The 16,845-nt window shown below is 39.3% G+C and overlaps 3 protein-coding genes and 1 pseudogene across 4 annotated transcripts; 1 reads left to right on the forward strand and 3 right to left on the reverse strand.

The window, feature by feature from the left end:
- Window positions 1-1,015: 1,015 nt before the first annotated feature.
- LOC113668729 (uncharacterized) lies at window positions 1,016-3,798 on the reverse strand. Its single transcript, XM_027184682.2, has 2 exons — window positions 3,201-3,798; window positions 1,016-2,409 (listed from the first exon to the last, which is right to left on the reverse strand). Exons 1-2 carry the CDS (start codon window positions 3,446-3,448, stop codon window positions 1,680-1,682), a joined length of 978 nt encoding a protein of 325 aa, XP_027040483.2. The 5' UTR covers window positions 3,449-3,798; the 3' UTR covers window positions 1,016-1,679.
- A 7-nt stretch (window positions 3,799-3,805) lies between these two features.
- On the reverse strand, window positions 3,806-6,214 carry LOC149035364 (uncharacterized; annotated as a pseudogene).
- Window positions 6,215-6,397: 183 nt separating this feature from the next.
- On the forward strand, window positions 6,398-11,507 carry LOC113668709 (uncharacterized). 2 transcript variants are annotated; one of them, XM_027184658.2, is made up of 3 exons: window positions 6,398-6,562; window positions 6,748-7,002; window positions 9,154-11,507. In XM_027184658.2, exons 2-3 carry the CDS (start codon window positions 6,749-6,751, stop codon window positions 10,529-10,531), a joined length of 1,632 nt encoding a protein of 543 aa, XP_027040459.2. In that variant the 5' UTR covers window positions 6,398-6,562; window position 6,748; the 3' UTR covers window positions 10,532-11,507. The 2 variants fall into 2 exon arrangements, with proteins under 2 accessions (XP_027040459.2, XP_027040460.2); XM_027184659.2 differs by having other exon boundaries at window positions 9,157-11,507.
- Window positions 10,728-16,448, reverse strand: LOC113668708 (uncharacterized). Its single transcript, XM_027184655.2, has 2 exons — window positions 15,674-16,448; window positions 10,728-14,295 (listed from the first exon to the last, which is right to left on the reverse strand). Exons 1-2 carry the CDS (start codon window positions 15,796-15,798, stop codon window positions 12,681-12,683), a joined length of 1,740 nt encoding a protein of 579 aa, XP_027040456.2. The 5' UTR covers window positions 15,799-16,448; the 3' UTR covers window positions 10,728-12,680.
- Window positions 16,449-16,845: the final 397 nt, after the last annotated feature.

The raw sequence follows: 16,845 nt of genomic DNA on the forward strand, positions 1-16,845 counted from the left end.
TTCTCAAAATTAATCTTGAAAAGTGAAGTGAAGCGACTAAGGTTAATACTTCATGCCGAAAAGTGACTCGGTGACGAAAGTTTAATTTTACTAAGCCTGAAGACAGGAAAGTACCAGATGACGACCTGTCCAGATTAAGCAATATCTATCTTGTTGTGTTGCGTCTTTACTGTTAAGCCACGATTCTGATATCACAACCGAAGGGTCCAATTGATGCAAATGAAGACAGGGCGGTCCCCCTTAAAGAGCTCTTCAAATGATTTGCAGCAATGATAAGCGCTGATTAACCCACTTGAAAGAAAAAGTAAAATCAACCAAAGAACGGAGGGGGTGATTTAAATCGAATCCTGGTTTACTTTACTTTACTTTAGAGCAAAGTAAGTGGCACATTTGGACCCACAGAATTCACCCGACTCAAAGTAATCTGCAATGATGCAATATGCGAAGATCCCTTGAAAATATGAGAGCAATTAAGGTTGCCGTCAACAAAGTCTGGTTAAAATTGTCAAATTTCGTTTTTTTGCTCTTTAGTTAGAGAAAGTAGTTAAGTTTAATTTGCCGAAGAAAAAGGACGCCAGATGCGGCTGACATAATGTTTTAGGGAAACCTGTACCGAAGAAAGAAACGCGTCAAAGTTGGAAAGGCCTCCAGCAGGGTGTCGACGTTTGCGGGGATGGTTGTTGGTTCCAAATAAATCCTCGAAATGGTGAATAAGTGACTGTAAATATATGAAAATCATATATGTGAACTGCGGTTGGAGAAATGAATATGGAAGCGATCCTCGCAGTTATGAACACTACTTAAGTAGTAGTGAAAATAAGGCCCGGGTTTATTTGAAACCAACATAATAACCAGAGCGCTGCACCGGTATCGCAAAGGTCATGGGTTTAAATCCCGTACGCCCCTGAATTCTTTTCAGGCCTTATTTTCACTGCTACTTAAGTAGTGTTTATAACTGCGAGGATCGCTTCCATATTCGAAAATTTTGTTATTTTCATAATCTTTACTTTTTAAGTTTTACAATGATATATAAATCTTATTTTTATTTGATTCTTCAAAACTGTGATAACGAACGATACAGTTTGTAACCCCAACCAAACTGAAAGTTATACAATCATGCCTTAATCCGTAAGCAGCTGAAAGCTTCCGGCTTTGATAATCTCTAAAGGTTAAGACACATCGGCCCTTACCGTCTACGTCACATCCAGTTGTTTCGGAGTATTTCCACGAGGGCGATTTATTTTTCAAGTACGATAATCACGATGACTCAGGATTATCATGAAGTTTTGTTAGGTTATGGTTAACTACAAGGTCTGATTAGCAGAATTCAACCGAATTTTTTTCCGTATTTCGTATATATATATATATAAAAGGTTGCTTTCCAGTGAGATTGTTGCGAGGCTGCGACCATCGATCTGGAATTGAAGATGTCACGCATCTCGAATTATGACATTCGGTTTTCCTATGAATTATTTTAACTGTTGCTTTGTTGCAAGGAAACAAAACTTAGTTTCTTCCCGTTCTTTTCCCTTTGTCCCCCACTTATTTTGCCTGGTTTCTGTCAGGATTGCCCTTAGATACCATTTCCTTCCGAGGTGTGGGCTGCTACAGAATTAAATTATCCTGAATCCTTGCACTGGTACTCGAAATTGGAAAGACTTTTCATCCTTGCCATTAAATCAACTAGTTCCACTTAACTTATTGGTGCTCCTTAAAAGTCCAAGAGAAGACAAGAACTCCTCTTGCGTGAGGTCATCTTTCCTTACGTCTGGAAAGTGGACGCACTCAGTCATAAAATCGTGTTTGGGAAACCTTTTTACTTTGCCGGTTTTCTTTTCAAAATTAGTTCTAAATTGCCGTGGAACATCTTTTCTAAGATTGTAGCGATATCGCTTTGAGTTCGACAAACCTGTATCTTCTGGGCCTATTCGTTTACGATTTGCGCTTCTGAGATCTTGGCAAAAATGATTCTTTGTTTCATACGAGTGACAAGTTTGAGTAATTGGCATATTCCTCTCATTTTGACCGCAGTCGGACTGCTCTTCTGTTAATATCCTAAGAACTTCTTTTGACTCGGGAAGCCTCGTAATGGTTTCACTCCTCAGCCGGCTAATTGTCTTCTCTTGCTCCGCTAGCAAAGCCTTCAAACTTTGTATTCTCTGGTCTGTCTTAGTTGTTATGTTGACCTCACCATGTTCGTGACCATAAGGGGAATTCAACTGATCGCTGTCATGATCTGAGACAACAGTTTTGAATTTTAATGAGCCAAAAGGGTCGTTAACTTCATTGTTGTAAACATTACTGTCTATGTGCTCGGTATAGTCGAGCCAATAAGGAAGCTGTTCCTCTTCATCTGTTTGGTACAGCCGAACTGAGGAATGGTTCCACCAGTCGTCAAAACCTTGTGCACTGTATATATATGTATATAAAAAAACAAAACAGAAACAACGACAGCAAGTAAACATCACGTCGCAGACTAGCCAAGGGCAACGGTTGCAGCACGCTTTGGGCTGTCAGGGGAATAGTTCACAATTCCTTTGGAGAACAGATCGGGTGCAAAAACGTAGGAAAACACTTTAAGGTCTGTAAGACAGGCGATCGGGCCGAATTTTGACTTCACTTGGTCACAAACACAGCTTATGGACTGCATGAAAGGCAACGAAAGCGAAATTAAGGTGAAAATGATGTAGATGCTATTTTTTCTCATTTTTCCCTCTATAATATATTTTGTAGTACAGATTTTCGAAATTACTTCATGAATGTTGACTAGTAAACCTTAGACATACGATGTACCGAATCAATCTGTTTTATTATTTACGCGCGAGCTAATAATCACTATTCGAAGCATTTAATTGAATATTTTCACGCCATGCACTTGTTTACATGGTTTAGGGACCGTCTGCTATAGTTGAATAATCAAACGTTATTTTGTTCATAGTAGTTGCACGAAGTCAACTTGGATTTTTGTAACACAACGCAAAACGCGGGGCAAAAATATTTAATTAATTAACTGATATCAAGCTAGCTTCGCTTTAAGCTTGATGTTTTGCTGAGATTATAAGAGTGCACACTGAATCGTTGCAGCGCTGGAAAAGACACAGGTTGTTTGGTAAACCAGGCTCTCGAGAAATGACGAAGATATCGTTAAAACCTCTATTTCGTTATCATGCAATGTCGAGGCCAGAGTCTAATACACCAACCTTTCAATGGGTAGTGTGTCCTCTTCTGGTGTCCGCGTACTTCCGCGGTACGCAGCAGCGTCTTCATCTGGGATTTCTTCGACACTGTTCATCAAAACTAAGCTCAAATTGATCAATTTATTCACGTCTTGTTTACTCTCATGAGTAATAGCCTTCTCTTCATCAGAAAACATGTTAAGTCTGCTTCCATTTCCCTTCAGCGTTATTGCTTTTGTCAGCGTCGGGTTTGCTATCGGATCCGCGGTCATTTGCGAACCCGGAAACTTCGTACGAGCTTTTCGGTTCTAGTTTCGTTTACATTCGGCCCGGTTTAGTTCAATATCGGCAGCGTTACTTTCACAACACGAGACAGTTACAAATGCTATCAAAGCTGACTGGCGAGTGATAAGCGATACCTTTGATTTGAAGCTTGTAGCAAAAGAATTCTAATCAAAGCATGTCATCTCGTCGAAGATACCGCTGTAATATTTTACCGTGTGATGTAAGTCACGGCTTCCTTGTCCTTTCTCCTCGAATCAACAACGGAGACAGAGACGCTTGATTGAACATTGAGTATTTAAAGGCTTGCAAATTTAAAAAAGAATCATAATTAAATATTGATCACATTCAAATATAAGCAAAATAGAATTGCGTCCTGATTAATGCCATTGTTTTCTCTGCCAATCAGCCGTCCGTTAAGTGACGAGAGAAGAACGCCACATATTTCAAGGGAGACACAATACAAACAATCACGTCTGCCCACAACTACTTTCTTAGGTCAAAGACGCATAACTAGATATACAGCACCTTGTTTCAACAAAATTTGATTGAAAATAAAGAGTCTGTCGATTCACTGTTTTCAAGGTACTTTTACCGAGTTCTTTTAAACCTATCCCTGAGGGCATCATTGTCCCAGTACCTAACCGTTATTTGGGAGAGGTACAGATAGATAGTTTATTAAAACTGCATCGCAGCCAAAGGCTGAATTATGCAATTATTACAAAAAAAATTTACAATACTTGAAATTACAAATGAATCCTCGAAAATAAATCGAAAACTAATTTTTAGGACAATATTAAAAAATTCCTTATAACATATTCATATTGAAATATGTTGAAAGATAAAGTATGAATATAAGTGGGATAAAACTACAGCCCCGACTGTTTCGACATCGCATATATAAAAGTATCAGTTGTTCTGTTCGTGCAAAGCTTTGGCATGTTAAAAAGGCGCTGTCTTCTTAGGTTAGGCATGAGTTGTCATGGTCTGGTGGAAGGAGCGCCTTCAATTTATGGTTTGGATCACTGACAATGTTATCAAAAAGCCTGCTACATAGTACGTAATAGTGCTCCAAAATGGGTGTTAACCCCACCTCTATTACCGAGTTGCACTTTCCTGAGGTTATTATTGATATTGCTTTTTCTCGAGCCGTTCCAGCTCTTTCTTTAAGTACTGGGGGAGACCATTAAAAAAGACGGGTGCTGCATAATCAACAACAGATCTCACGCACGATGCGTAGAACAGTGCTAGATCTTGTTTCGGAACTCCCGCTCTAACTGAGTTAGGAAGTAGAAGTAGGAAGTAGAGTCTCTTGCTAGCCTTTTTGGTTATCTCAGTTACATAGTCGTTCCATCTTAGATCGTTCGCCATTGTAAGGCCTAGTAGCTTTGTACTAGTGACTAGCTCTACCTTCTTCCCTTCTATGATGACGGGATCAAAGACTCTTTGCTCTTTAGCAAAGAAGATCCTGAGTTCTTTGCACTCGTCGGCGTTTGGTTGGACCCTGTTCTCTCGAGACCACTCAACTACTCTGTTAGCTATTGCTTGCGCGTGACTTTCTCCGCCCTTTACTACTACCTCAGATACCGTGGTGTCGTCCACATATTTCCATTGCTGTGCGTTCCTATCAAGGTCGTTAATCATTAGGACGAACAACCACGGGCCTAGTTTAGTACCATGTGGTACGCCGGCGGGGACTGGGCCCCATTCAGAAAAACACTGATGCAAATTTAATCCGCTAGGATCTCTCCGATAAAAAATCTATAATCCAGTTGATAATGCGAGCTGGTAATTTACACTGGTTATGCAACTTTCTAACGAGTACATGAAACTCAAAGAAGTCTCTCTAGGTCATCATTTTCTCCAAAACCTTTTATCAAGAGTTTAAGCGTGCGATTGTAGTGAACTGTTGATTGTTCACCATGCGCCCACGCCAAACCACTGATTTTCTGTTTTTATCACAGCAACTCCCTTTTTTGTGTGTTCTAGTTTAGGAGTAAAATTAACGGGGTCATACGGACGAACGGGTCAAGAATCCGCTGAAATTTGGCTTCGTAGCTCAGTTGATAGGAGCGCCCGACTGTTATCCGTCACCATATTCCCACCAATAGCGTAGCTCCATATTCTGAATATAAACTCACACACAACGTACAACTCCTCCAATCACTCTGACGAAGGGCTAACGTTCGAAACGTCAACCTTTCAACTCTCTATGGTGGCCAATTCACGTTTTCAACTCAGTTGTTAACGCTGAATTATCTAGTATCTGGGAGGCCTGAGTTCGAATCTCGTCGAAGCCTAGATTTTTGCAGGCGTCTTTTCTGCAAATCCACCTTTGAAGATCATTTTCTTGTTTAAGGAGATCGAACAGTCGTGTAGGCTTCACTGTTGCCGACATCTACCAGTCATTTCTTCTGCTGTCTACCTACCTAGAGCGCCAGTAAACTTGGGTATAAACTAAAGTAAATTTTTTAACGACCAGCTCCCTGTAAGAACACATGGATGGTTCTACTTTTCGTAATCTTAATTTTTACGCGGAAGACAAGCTAAAATTTAATTTCATAGACCTTTAATGAAGTTCAGACATCCTCGATCTTTTTTTTTTTTTAATTTCTTCTTTTTTTCCTTTGTTTGTTGTTTTTTTTTTCTTTTTTCACCATCACACTAGCAATCCAGATTATTTTTTAAAGTCCACTTTTCCAGTCCTGAATTTCCTCAGGCCGCAGGTCAGCCTACTATGAATTGCTTAAACGTAAACTACAGAACGTGTGTAAGAAATTTGAAATTTCGAGAGAAAAACGTCGATTAGGACCGTAAGCGTGTCGTGAAACAATATGAAGTTGCTATGGGGCTATATGTGCATCGGAAATGCAAATTAGTTTATTTCGTTGACCTCAGTCACGCAACCGCTCTTGTAATTCATATAAATTATTGTTGCGTCACTGTTGACGAATGCGCGGGCGGGCGAGAGTAAGGCACGAAACTCATAACCGAAGGGACAAAGCTGACGTCAGGTGTTAGGAACTTTTTGGCAAAAATTAGCTTACACTCAGGAAAAGGCTCGAGATTATGTCAAAGTCAATTCAACTTGTAACTTGATTACGGTAGGGATCTAGTTTGAGAGCAGTAGCTGGGCATCTTAAAATAACGATATTGTCCTTTGACTTGTTATTATTCATGCATAATTCGCAGCAGTGGTTAAGTTGTGCTTTCATTTGTCAGTCGCGGGTTTGCGAGGCAGTTTTTATGTTGACTCATATTTTATTGTTAAAATTATCTCAATACCTAGCATGGGAAATGCTGAAGCTGTTCCACACGAAAAATTGATGAGTTCTTCAAAACCAGGCAACGCGTTTTCACCTGTAGACGGGAAATTAACGACTGATGTTCGCTATGGCACGTCTTCTCAAACCACTACAGGAACTGACAACGAAATCGAAACAAATGGAAATCTCGACAAAACCACAGAGAGAGGAAAAACGATTGTAACAATCGCTGACGATCCTGAACCCCCCTTTTCAAATTCTGTTGCGTTTACAAACAGGTAGGTGATATTCGCTACAACAATTGATTACTGCCCGTGCCAGTGTCTGTTTTTTCGAGGCCATTCGGATTTGTCGAAGGTCATGACACTCATCTACAAAGGAGGTTGTTGGTGAACGTGTTTACTGAATGTTGATCATCCACAAAGACATGTGTTGAAAGTAATACTCCTAAATTGAGAAATCGTTTAAAATAAGAAATCGATGCTCAATAAAAGGTAAATTAAACGACTACAGTACCTGTATCATGGTTAAGTTCTTGTCTGGCGAGACAAGATGTCACGCGCTGGAGAACACGCGCTCCTCATGAGTGTTGTTACGACAGGAATAATTAAGAAATCATCAAGGGCACCATTTCTTTGTTTTATGCTGATGGTTTTGTGAGAGAGCAAACTGGTAAAGCAACGGAATCTCTGTTCGAAGGATAATTCCGCACTTGAAGTGTGAAGATTTTAACCGAGCTATTGCTCGTGTAGACATAGCATGCTTATCATTTGCGTGCCTGCATTTTAATGAAGGTCAGCTCTGTCGAGACAGCTGAATGAATACAGGTTATTTGCTGAGGAAGAAGACAATTGAAAATGTTACTGGACTGTAACAATTTTTCCCAATCAGTTCTTGCATACTATGTCTATTTTGAAACCGTGCGGCGCTAAACAGTTATCCCAGGAGCAAAAATTCTTTATTTGCAGCTGCTTTGGCTGCCATGACTTCAATCTCGGGCGACCAACTGGTAGGATAATGTCACGCAGTTGAGTTCCATATATTTTCATATTGAGTTCCGTTTACATCTTTTTCGCCGTTTTTAACTTCTTCTGTCCACGCTTTTCCATGAGACACCTGGTGCGAGTGTGCGGTTTAATTCAGATTATTACAGAACACGCAACATGTTTTATTTTTCTCCAAGCGAGCCACTTTCGCACCTTAAATGGTTTTAATTGTTGACGTTTTTTTAACGTCGGTTCGAAAGTTTTGTTTTCTGTTTTGGTAATAGTCATGCCCCAGACATAGAGATTGAAAACGAAAGACACGTTGCTTAGAGCCAAAAGGATGAAAATTTATGTTCCGGTTTATTGTCGCTTTCCTTTTGGCACACATGCTTTTGTTTTCTTTATTTCAATTGAAAAGAACTGGTTTCTTTCAAATAGCCATAATAGCGGGAAGGTAAAACCAACTTCGTTAAAACTATCAATTTACAAATAACAGGAAGAACACAACAATTTGGATTCTCATTTGATTTTTAGCCATAATGATATTTCTAAGAAGAAAGAAAGCAAGCTCTTGTCTACAAAGGCCATATCAGTATGTTTTTTACCGACATGGCACAGCTTTGGGACAATCCTGCTTGGTGATCAATTGTTCACCTCTGTAAGTGAAAAGAAGGCGCCTACAGTTCATATCTTTGGAATTCGCGCTATTTTCGGGTTAAATTCTAATGTTTTGATTACGCCTGTAAAATAACAACCTACTAACTACCGAATATTGAAATTATAAATTACCTTTAAGACGAGTGCACTATCATTTCGAGATTTTCCAAAAGTGAGACCGCGGCCACTGTCGAACTTTCGTTATTTTGGCGGAAAAACAAAGTATCCTTCAATGTTAAAAGCCTAGCGTTAGCGAAAATGGCGTATTTGCAGAACGAGAAACTGCCACGTTAGCGTTCATTTTTTTTCGGGAGGGGGGAGGGGGTCTCCATTCCGTCTGATGACAATGAACAACTTGGCAAGGTACGTTGCTCATAACAAGAACAATGATGCTACATGAGGTATTGTCTTTAATAGAACAGAGCAATTACCGCACACCCAACTTAAGTTCCGATTTCATTTGACTTGGTGTTTACTTGCACCAACGTATAACGACCACTGAAATCTAGTCCTTTTATAACTTTTATGACGCGAGTTTTATTCACCAATCACAGACTGAAGATGCAAAGCCAACGCAATCTCAAATATACTCGACACAATTGAAAATTGCTCTAATATAGTTTTTACTGCATTACGCCATCAGCGTGAATTCAAAAGGTCGAACTTTTAGTCGAAGTTGTCCAATTCATGTGATTTATGTAGGAATCTACGACTAGATCGACTTTGAGCACGAAGTTTAATTTGAGTTTGACTTGACTGATAATGAGCACTGATGTTTTTATGCAGCAGCTCGTCAGGAAGTACAGAGCAGCAAAGACGTGTATGGGAGGAGGTTGCACTAAGATACCAACAGATCCTTCATAGAGAATACAGAATGATGAACTTGCCTTCTTATCCAGTGGAGGGAGGTAATGTGTACCTTTACTATGTTCCTGTGATAGTAAATCACGGGTCTACAACTCAGTCTTTAGGTGTAAACTCTGAACACCACAGCACAGAGGCGGCTGCTCGTGAAAGCAGAAAGGAAAAGGATGACGTCATTTACATTGATGATAGTGACGACGACATCCACAGTGATGTCAAAGAAGAACCGTCTGAGCTTGAGGAATCATGCTCTTTTAGAGAAAGTGCTGGGGCTGAAATTCCCCGTGGAGTCACACCGCCTATCTTTGAAAAAAATCAACAGCAAAAGTATTCTCTAAACAAGTTGGAAGATCCTGTTTTAAAGGCGAATGGAAGCGTGGATCAAAGCGAATATAACCACCATTCTGAGAGTTCTAGCGATGAGAGAGATGATCCCAAAACAAGTATTGACGACAAAAACAGCAAATACTGTGATGAGCACGATACTCAAGTCACAGAAGACCATATTCGCATTTTTAAAGGCTATACAATAGAATACCATCCAATTTATCGTGACAAATTCATGAAAGAGCCGAACAATCCACGAAGATCCCAGCAGTATACAGAAAGAGATGAAAAGATACTGGACTTGAAAAAACGTCTGGCTGAACATACAATAGAACTGGAAAAGCTTAAGCAGCAGCAGTCAATAAAGGAAGAAATACCGAGTAATGGACATTTAGATAGAATTTACCAACAAAACAAAAAAGACAGACACATCAAAGGAGAAATAATTGAATGCAGCAAATCTTCAGGGGGTCGAGAAGTGACGGTATGTCCTAAAGACTGTCCCTCTGCTCAGATTCATTATTTTCCCTCAGGGGAACGAAAAACAATCTTTCCAAGAAAGAACTCTAGAAAGCAAAGATCGCCTCGCAGAATTGATTCTCCTTTCAACGTTAAGATTGAGAAAAAGGCCGATGATGTAGGAACTGTTCCAACAGAGATAGCGATTAAAAATTTGGTTTTGAAGAGAAAGCTCAATCTACCCAATGGAATATTACAGGAACAGTCGAGTGACGATAAGAAAGCCAAACGAACAAAGTTTTCTAAAAAGACCAAAATAAGACGGAAGCGCAAAAGAGGCCAACGAAAGTCGTCGACTTTCAAACTTAAAGGGACACAGTCTTTGAATGATAAAGCCCAAGAGGAACTTAGCCCTGTAACAAATTTAGACAGAGCTTGTACCCCTGAAGACACCAATCAGGAGGAGTTCCTGTCATTGTTTGGCCTGCTGAAAATGAGCCAGAAGCAGAGTTAGACACTTGAACTTTCATCCCTTTGAAGGAACTGTAACTAACTCTGTTCAACTTTGTTTCTGCAAGTGAGCTTTAGTACAGGGTGCCGTAGTAAAGGAAATGGTAACCTATGTCCGTTATGTTGCTGACGCCGAAAAGACAATGAAAAAGCTTGGAACTTTTTTAACTTCAAGTTAAATTTAGTAAATTTCCGCTTCCTTCGTTTTTCAATTTTTAATTCTTTTATAAACACATTACTATTTAAAGATTGGTTTTTATGTTTCCAACAATAATAGTACTTATTTATCTCAGGAATATTGCGAGAAATCGTCTTCACGTCGCTAAAGTGGAGTTTTCATAACACCTGAGAGATGGATGTTTTCTATTAAAATAGATATTATTCTGAACCATACGCTATTACATACTATGCCAGTATACTCTCATAAATTATCTTAATCTTTCTCTTTCTTTCCGGTTATTATGTCCAGAAAACAGTGGATCCAATGGCCATTCAACCTTTTTTTCGTGTCAGTGTTCTTTCAAAAGTATTTAAAACTTTATGTGGTGTTGAACGCCGTAAAATGTAATTAAACTTACAGGTTAGTTTCACTCTTTTGCCCTCATTATTAGTATTGGAGTTTCTGACCCAAACTTTGGAATGGATTATTTCTCTTACTCAGTCCTCCTGATATCTGATTTCTATAATTCCGTTAGTTGCTCAGTTGACATTTAAAGCTATGGTTGTGTTCTGCCGCCGCTACAGTCGACTCAAGTGTCGAAGATCCATGCAAGGTTTTATTTTGCCATCTAAAACTCTTGTTAAAAAACGGTCATCGACTGTAACTAGGATATTTATATTAAGCGAGTTTGACTTTTTAAGACTGGTGTCTTGCCATTATATACGTTCAGCTTGGCAAACGAGAGGTTGTGCAGGAATGTTGAACGCAGTTGTGACTCTTGAGTTAATGTCTATATCAATAAAGTACATTTTTCGATAAATTGGCAGGCTGTATTAACTGTTTATTTTATATCACCTTATGGTCTGACAAATGAACTCTATGATGGCATTTAGTACACTCTAATCGTCCAGTCAGCACAACCCCAAGTGCGAACTTCTTTCGCTTTTTAATTAGCTCTAAGATTGTACAGCGAGCTATAAAAACACCTAAGGTATGTTCATAAAGGCCACGATCAAACATCGAAGGGACATGAGACGAAAAACAAAATTGAGCAAATCAAGCTCTCGCAATAGGTAGTGGAATTTTACAATCAGAATTGTATTAAAAATTTTAGAATCAGTATAACGATGTTGCATTACTTTGCCCGAAAAACAGGTTTTAAAATGTACATGCTTTAATACCAAGATGGAATTTAAAGTGTTTGGAAAGACTGGAGAACCTGTAGGAATGACCTCGAAGCAAACACGAGACGCAGTGGCAAAATTAGATCAGGGCCGGCGGGAGAGTCAGACCAGACTGCATGAATGGGTCGGAAAGGGGTCATCCCACGATTGCGCCTTTCTTGCTCCATGTTGAAGGTTCATCCACTGAATCACATAATGGTTAGCGAAAGTACTTGATTGACACTATTATTCAAACAGCTTTTAAATTTCACTTTGGGCTCAATTGTCTGTAAAACGCAGACCCAAGTCTTGGTTTTTAACTGTCTAACGTCAAAGATGTGTTTACTTTTTCAAGTTTAACCAGGTTACTTGAACGTATGTATCATTCTTTGGGCTTAGTTTTGAAGTCTTTAGTCGTCAGTTTTGGTACACATGCTTCCTGGTAAAAATTTCCTTGGTCCATTACAGACGGTCGTGCGAATAACGTGCCCTATGAACTGACCTGGTGCCGTCTAACCTGACCTAAACTGTGATCAGTTTTTCAATTCGTAACGCTGAAAGTTGTCAAGAACTGATTATGCGTGAAGCTGCTCTCTGTAATGAGGAGAAGTCCATCTTTCATGTACCTCTTTGCTACTCATTTTATCCTCTAGAAAGTAGCGCCCGATCGTAGTTTAGTACAGCACACACATCTTTGATCGTTCGCATGTGAAAAAATCTGATTAAGGATGAGTGAATGGACAACTTTTTAACTAAAATATTTCAGGTAGAGTACCTAAATATGGGCACGTGGTTAAGGTGAAATGATAACGATTGTTCAAATCATAAGTCTAATTCTTGCTGAGTGTGACGAGTCCTTCCAATGCTGTAAATTCAGCATTACTGAGGTTCTGATCTTCGTTTTCAGATAGGCTACCGCTAGATTGCCTTTCGTTTTCTTTCTCCTTCTCAAAGGGGGGTTCATGCCCGTGCTCCTCTCCCTCATTCCAGTTTTGGAGCCATCTCCGCTTCAACGAATTTCCCAAAGTCGTCCCTGATGATGAGTTAGAGTGAGGTGGGTCATTGCTTTTGGTTGTGTTCCCTTGATCACCTGATTTCTGGGAAATTGCTTCACTTCTTACAGAGGGTTTAGGAATAGCTTTGTCGTTGGAAGAGTTCTTTCGAAATCTCAGTGATTCCAGTGCTTTCTCTTGTTTAGCAAGTAGATTTTTCAATTTTCTTATCCTTTCTTCACGGGCAATCATTTCTAAATGTTGGGTTTCATTTTCCAATTCTTCATTGTCGGTGTTCCATGGTGACTTGCTTCGAAGCCCATGGTCATTTGGAAATGAATTGAAATTGCCCTTTGCTCGTTTGCTTTCAGAGCCACAGTTATCTACCGACGTCGGTGCCCTTTTCATATCTTTTTTAGTTTCCGCCATAGATGTTCTGCAAGTTTTCTCGCCTTGAACATATGGATAATTCCAACGAGTAGCATTGTGTGAATAAGAACGTCCGTCAAATGTATTATGTTTCTTTAAGAGTTCTTCGAGCTTTATCCGCGACGGCTTGCTTACCCGGCATGGTTGGTCTTTCCTTTCGTTAACAATTTGTTTATGTTCCCTTATTTTTGTATTCAGTCCACTTCTCTCTGGGTAGATAGTTGGTATGTGCTGTGGTTGGGGGTGCTGAGGCTGTGATGACATATTCCAGTCTAGAGCTCTCTTTAGTCCTTGGTCCTGGCATCCCTTGTTGTTATTTTTGTTGCTTTGTTGTTTGTGTCCTTCCTGGCCCCCTTGCACAAGCTGAGCGTTGTCTTGAGCTTGGTACACATAATATATACTTGAAGCATCATTTCCATTCAACATTTCACTTTTTCTCCGTAAGCGTGGGTCTCTACTGAGTTGTTGGGTGGGATGAGGTTGTTGAATACTTGATAATTTCAGTTGAGTTTGATGATTGCTAAAAGAGTCCAAGGAGCCATTCCATGCCCACTGGTTTGTTTCAGTTTGGTTTCCTTTACCGACAGGGCTTATGCTCAGCATTCTGGAAAAGGTATTTGTCCCATTTGAACCCAGCGTAGTTGCATACATTTCGGACATTCTGTTATTGTTATTGTATTGTAAAGGAGAGGAAATTTTGTCACATGCTGGTTCCGTGAATCTGTGTTTTTTTGGCCACGATGAACCAGTGCCGTTTCGTAGCTGAGCGTTATAATGATTTGTTTCTTTTCTGTGTTCCTTACTTTGATGCTTATGAATGTATTCGTTTCTAGTTTGATTGAAGAAGGATTCATTCAGGCATAAACCTTGACGTCCGTTTTGGATCCCACAGGGGTGCTTTAATTCCATCTTTTCACTGGCGATAATACATTCCGGACAGCCACACTTCCGGTTCAAATAAGGTAGATGTCCTTCAACCGCTGACAGACAACTGGTGATTCCTTGCTCGTCTTTATCGTTTGCCCTGTACAATATCAAGATGCAAAAGTCTATTCACCTCTTTAGAAGTCACAAAATCTATCAAGCACTTTAAAATTAGGCAGCGGATCTAACTTTGCCAAATCACTATTTGCAACCCTCACATTAACATGAGATTTATAGAGGTAACTAAGTGTATAAGTGGCACCAAAGTGCATCTAAGCGATGTAAATATTATGGTGAATAGTCGCAATCAACTAAGCTTTGTCGAAACTTTCTTGCCGGTAGAGCTCTCTTTGGATCCTGATTCGTTCCTTCATTCGTTAGCGCACTTTCAAAAGGACCATTGGTGAACGAAACTTACTTCAAGTATACTGCTTATTCTTTTTTATTATTTTTTTTTTCGCTGCAGCAGCAGCTTGTGCGAAACAGCTCCAGTTATCAACCTTTAAATGCTGAAGACTGCTACAAACTACAGTCTGTTGTGTCAATTTTGGCTCCTTACGGAATTGTTAATAAATATTTATACGAAGTTCAAATCGGCGTTTTGTTTGAGCCCTTAACCGTTTTAATGACCGACTGACAAGATAAAGACTCTGAAAGAACAGAATGTATCATCAGTTCAAGTCATATCGCATCTCTTGTTATTTTCAAGTAATTTTGGATTCAGACGTGGCTTACAAAGATCTATACTCGAGCCTGCGCGATAATTTTGTTGGCTAAATAAATATAATGATATAGCCACGCATTTCTGCCAACCGTTTTAAGCAAGAATTGTGCTTTTCAGAAATATCTTTTAGCAATTGATTTAAAGTATAGTTTTATAAGAGTACGCTGTGAAGGAAATTTATCATCGAAAAATGATATCAATAATCCTCTAAATTAGTGGGAGCGTTTGAGAGGCTGGCCTGCAGCACACAAATGTGAACAGCGAACACCTGTTCGAAGCAACAGTAATATGTCTAATCATTTTTTTAACACGAGACTTGAAATTCTCAACAGGAAGCACAACACAGAAATATAAGTCCTTGTACGGAGTTTATTTTGATCGTCATTTGCGTGGTGTATGAGTGTTTTCAGCCTATGAAGTACCATGCGAACCTTTAGTAATACTCACAAGAATAATAACGTCATCAGAAATGAATTATTTTATCCGCTACTTTCCACAAAGCCTTGGTCATTGATGGGCAATGAAATAAGGAAAATGCAACGCCAAAATAGCGCTGATCTATGGCGTCTAGAGTGAGAAGTTCAAGATCCATGAAGTAGAGTTTAGTAATTGTGCCTAGATGGTAAGACTTCGATCCGTTTTAGTTCTGAAGTAATGAATACTATGAACAGAAAGGGTGATACAGGTAATGAAAAAGCTGATAAAATTTCCTCTGGAAAGCTTGTTTATGAATTATCTGCGGTAAGCAATTTACCTGCAGGTCATGGTAGCGTTCATCTCACAGCCATTCCTCTTTAGTACAAATGAGCCCTGCTTCTTCGCTATTCCCAAACAATCGGATGAAATTGGAGAGCATCGAACAAGTTGGTTGGTCGACATCAGCTGGATGGATGATTTTCGATTTAATTTAATCGAAGAAAAGCAAAATGATCAAAATCCCTGAATTCAGATTACAACAGCAGCGACTTGTTTTCAGAGAGCAGAGAAGAACAAATACGTCGATCAAACTGCGAACGAGATTCACCAGGCAATGTCTAAATAGAGCGTTACCGAACCTTGGTGTTTATATATATATAGCAAGCATATGTGTCAGAATTTTCACTTTCAAATACTAGTAAAAGAGAAACACTTTATACCACGCTTTCGGCATTAGACACGCCGACGAACAATTTTATATCGCCAAACGGTGGCAACTTGTTTTGTTATGATAGGAAATAAAGATTGTTGATGACGCTTCGTATTATAGTGACGTTCTGTCAAGAGTTATCCATTGCATGATGTCAGCGAGATTTGATATGAAAACAATCCCCATTGTTCGATTCTTCCACTCACACCATTACAAATTACCCCAGAAAGTACAGCTATTATCTATTATCTCATGTTTATTCACAGAAAGCACGTATAAGCCTGAAAATTATCATATCTTTCTTTTCTCGTTTTAATCCTAGTTCTAAATTTTCGATAAATCCGGTGGCTTTACAAAGTACGAATTTGAAAAGGGTCGATTCGTGTCTGGTGGGACCAATAAGCACAAAAAAAGGAAACAAAAAAAATTGTATATCGTGTGTTCCCTCATGTCTTAACTCATACTGAGAGACACCACGTGGATTTACATTTTGCCTAGAAAGCGAAAGATATTTCCACCTCGACCAGCCAACGGCTCGCACGCAACAATGATTGACAGCTTAATTGCCATTTTCAGTTTCCTTGAAATTTGCATCACCCCGAGTCACGAAACAAAATGGGAAGAACGTTTTTTAGATTCTAGGCGATGAACTTTCCTTTAAAAAGAGGTTTTCAATAATTTACTGATAAGTAGTAAGTATAAACAAAGCATGTCTACCCTGCTAAAAATGGCTAATCACGATTAAAGAATAAAGATATCGTTTTTGTTCTTAAGGAACGTTTTAAACCCGTAATCTAAAG

This window comes from Pocillopora damicornis, chromosome 13 (genome assembly GCF_964200805.1).
Source record: "Pocillopora damicornis chromosome 13, jaPocDami1.2, whole genome shotgun sequence".
NCBI lineage: Eukaryota > Metazoa > Cnidaria > Anthozoa > Scleractinia > Pocilloporidae > Pocillopora > Pocillopora damicornis.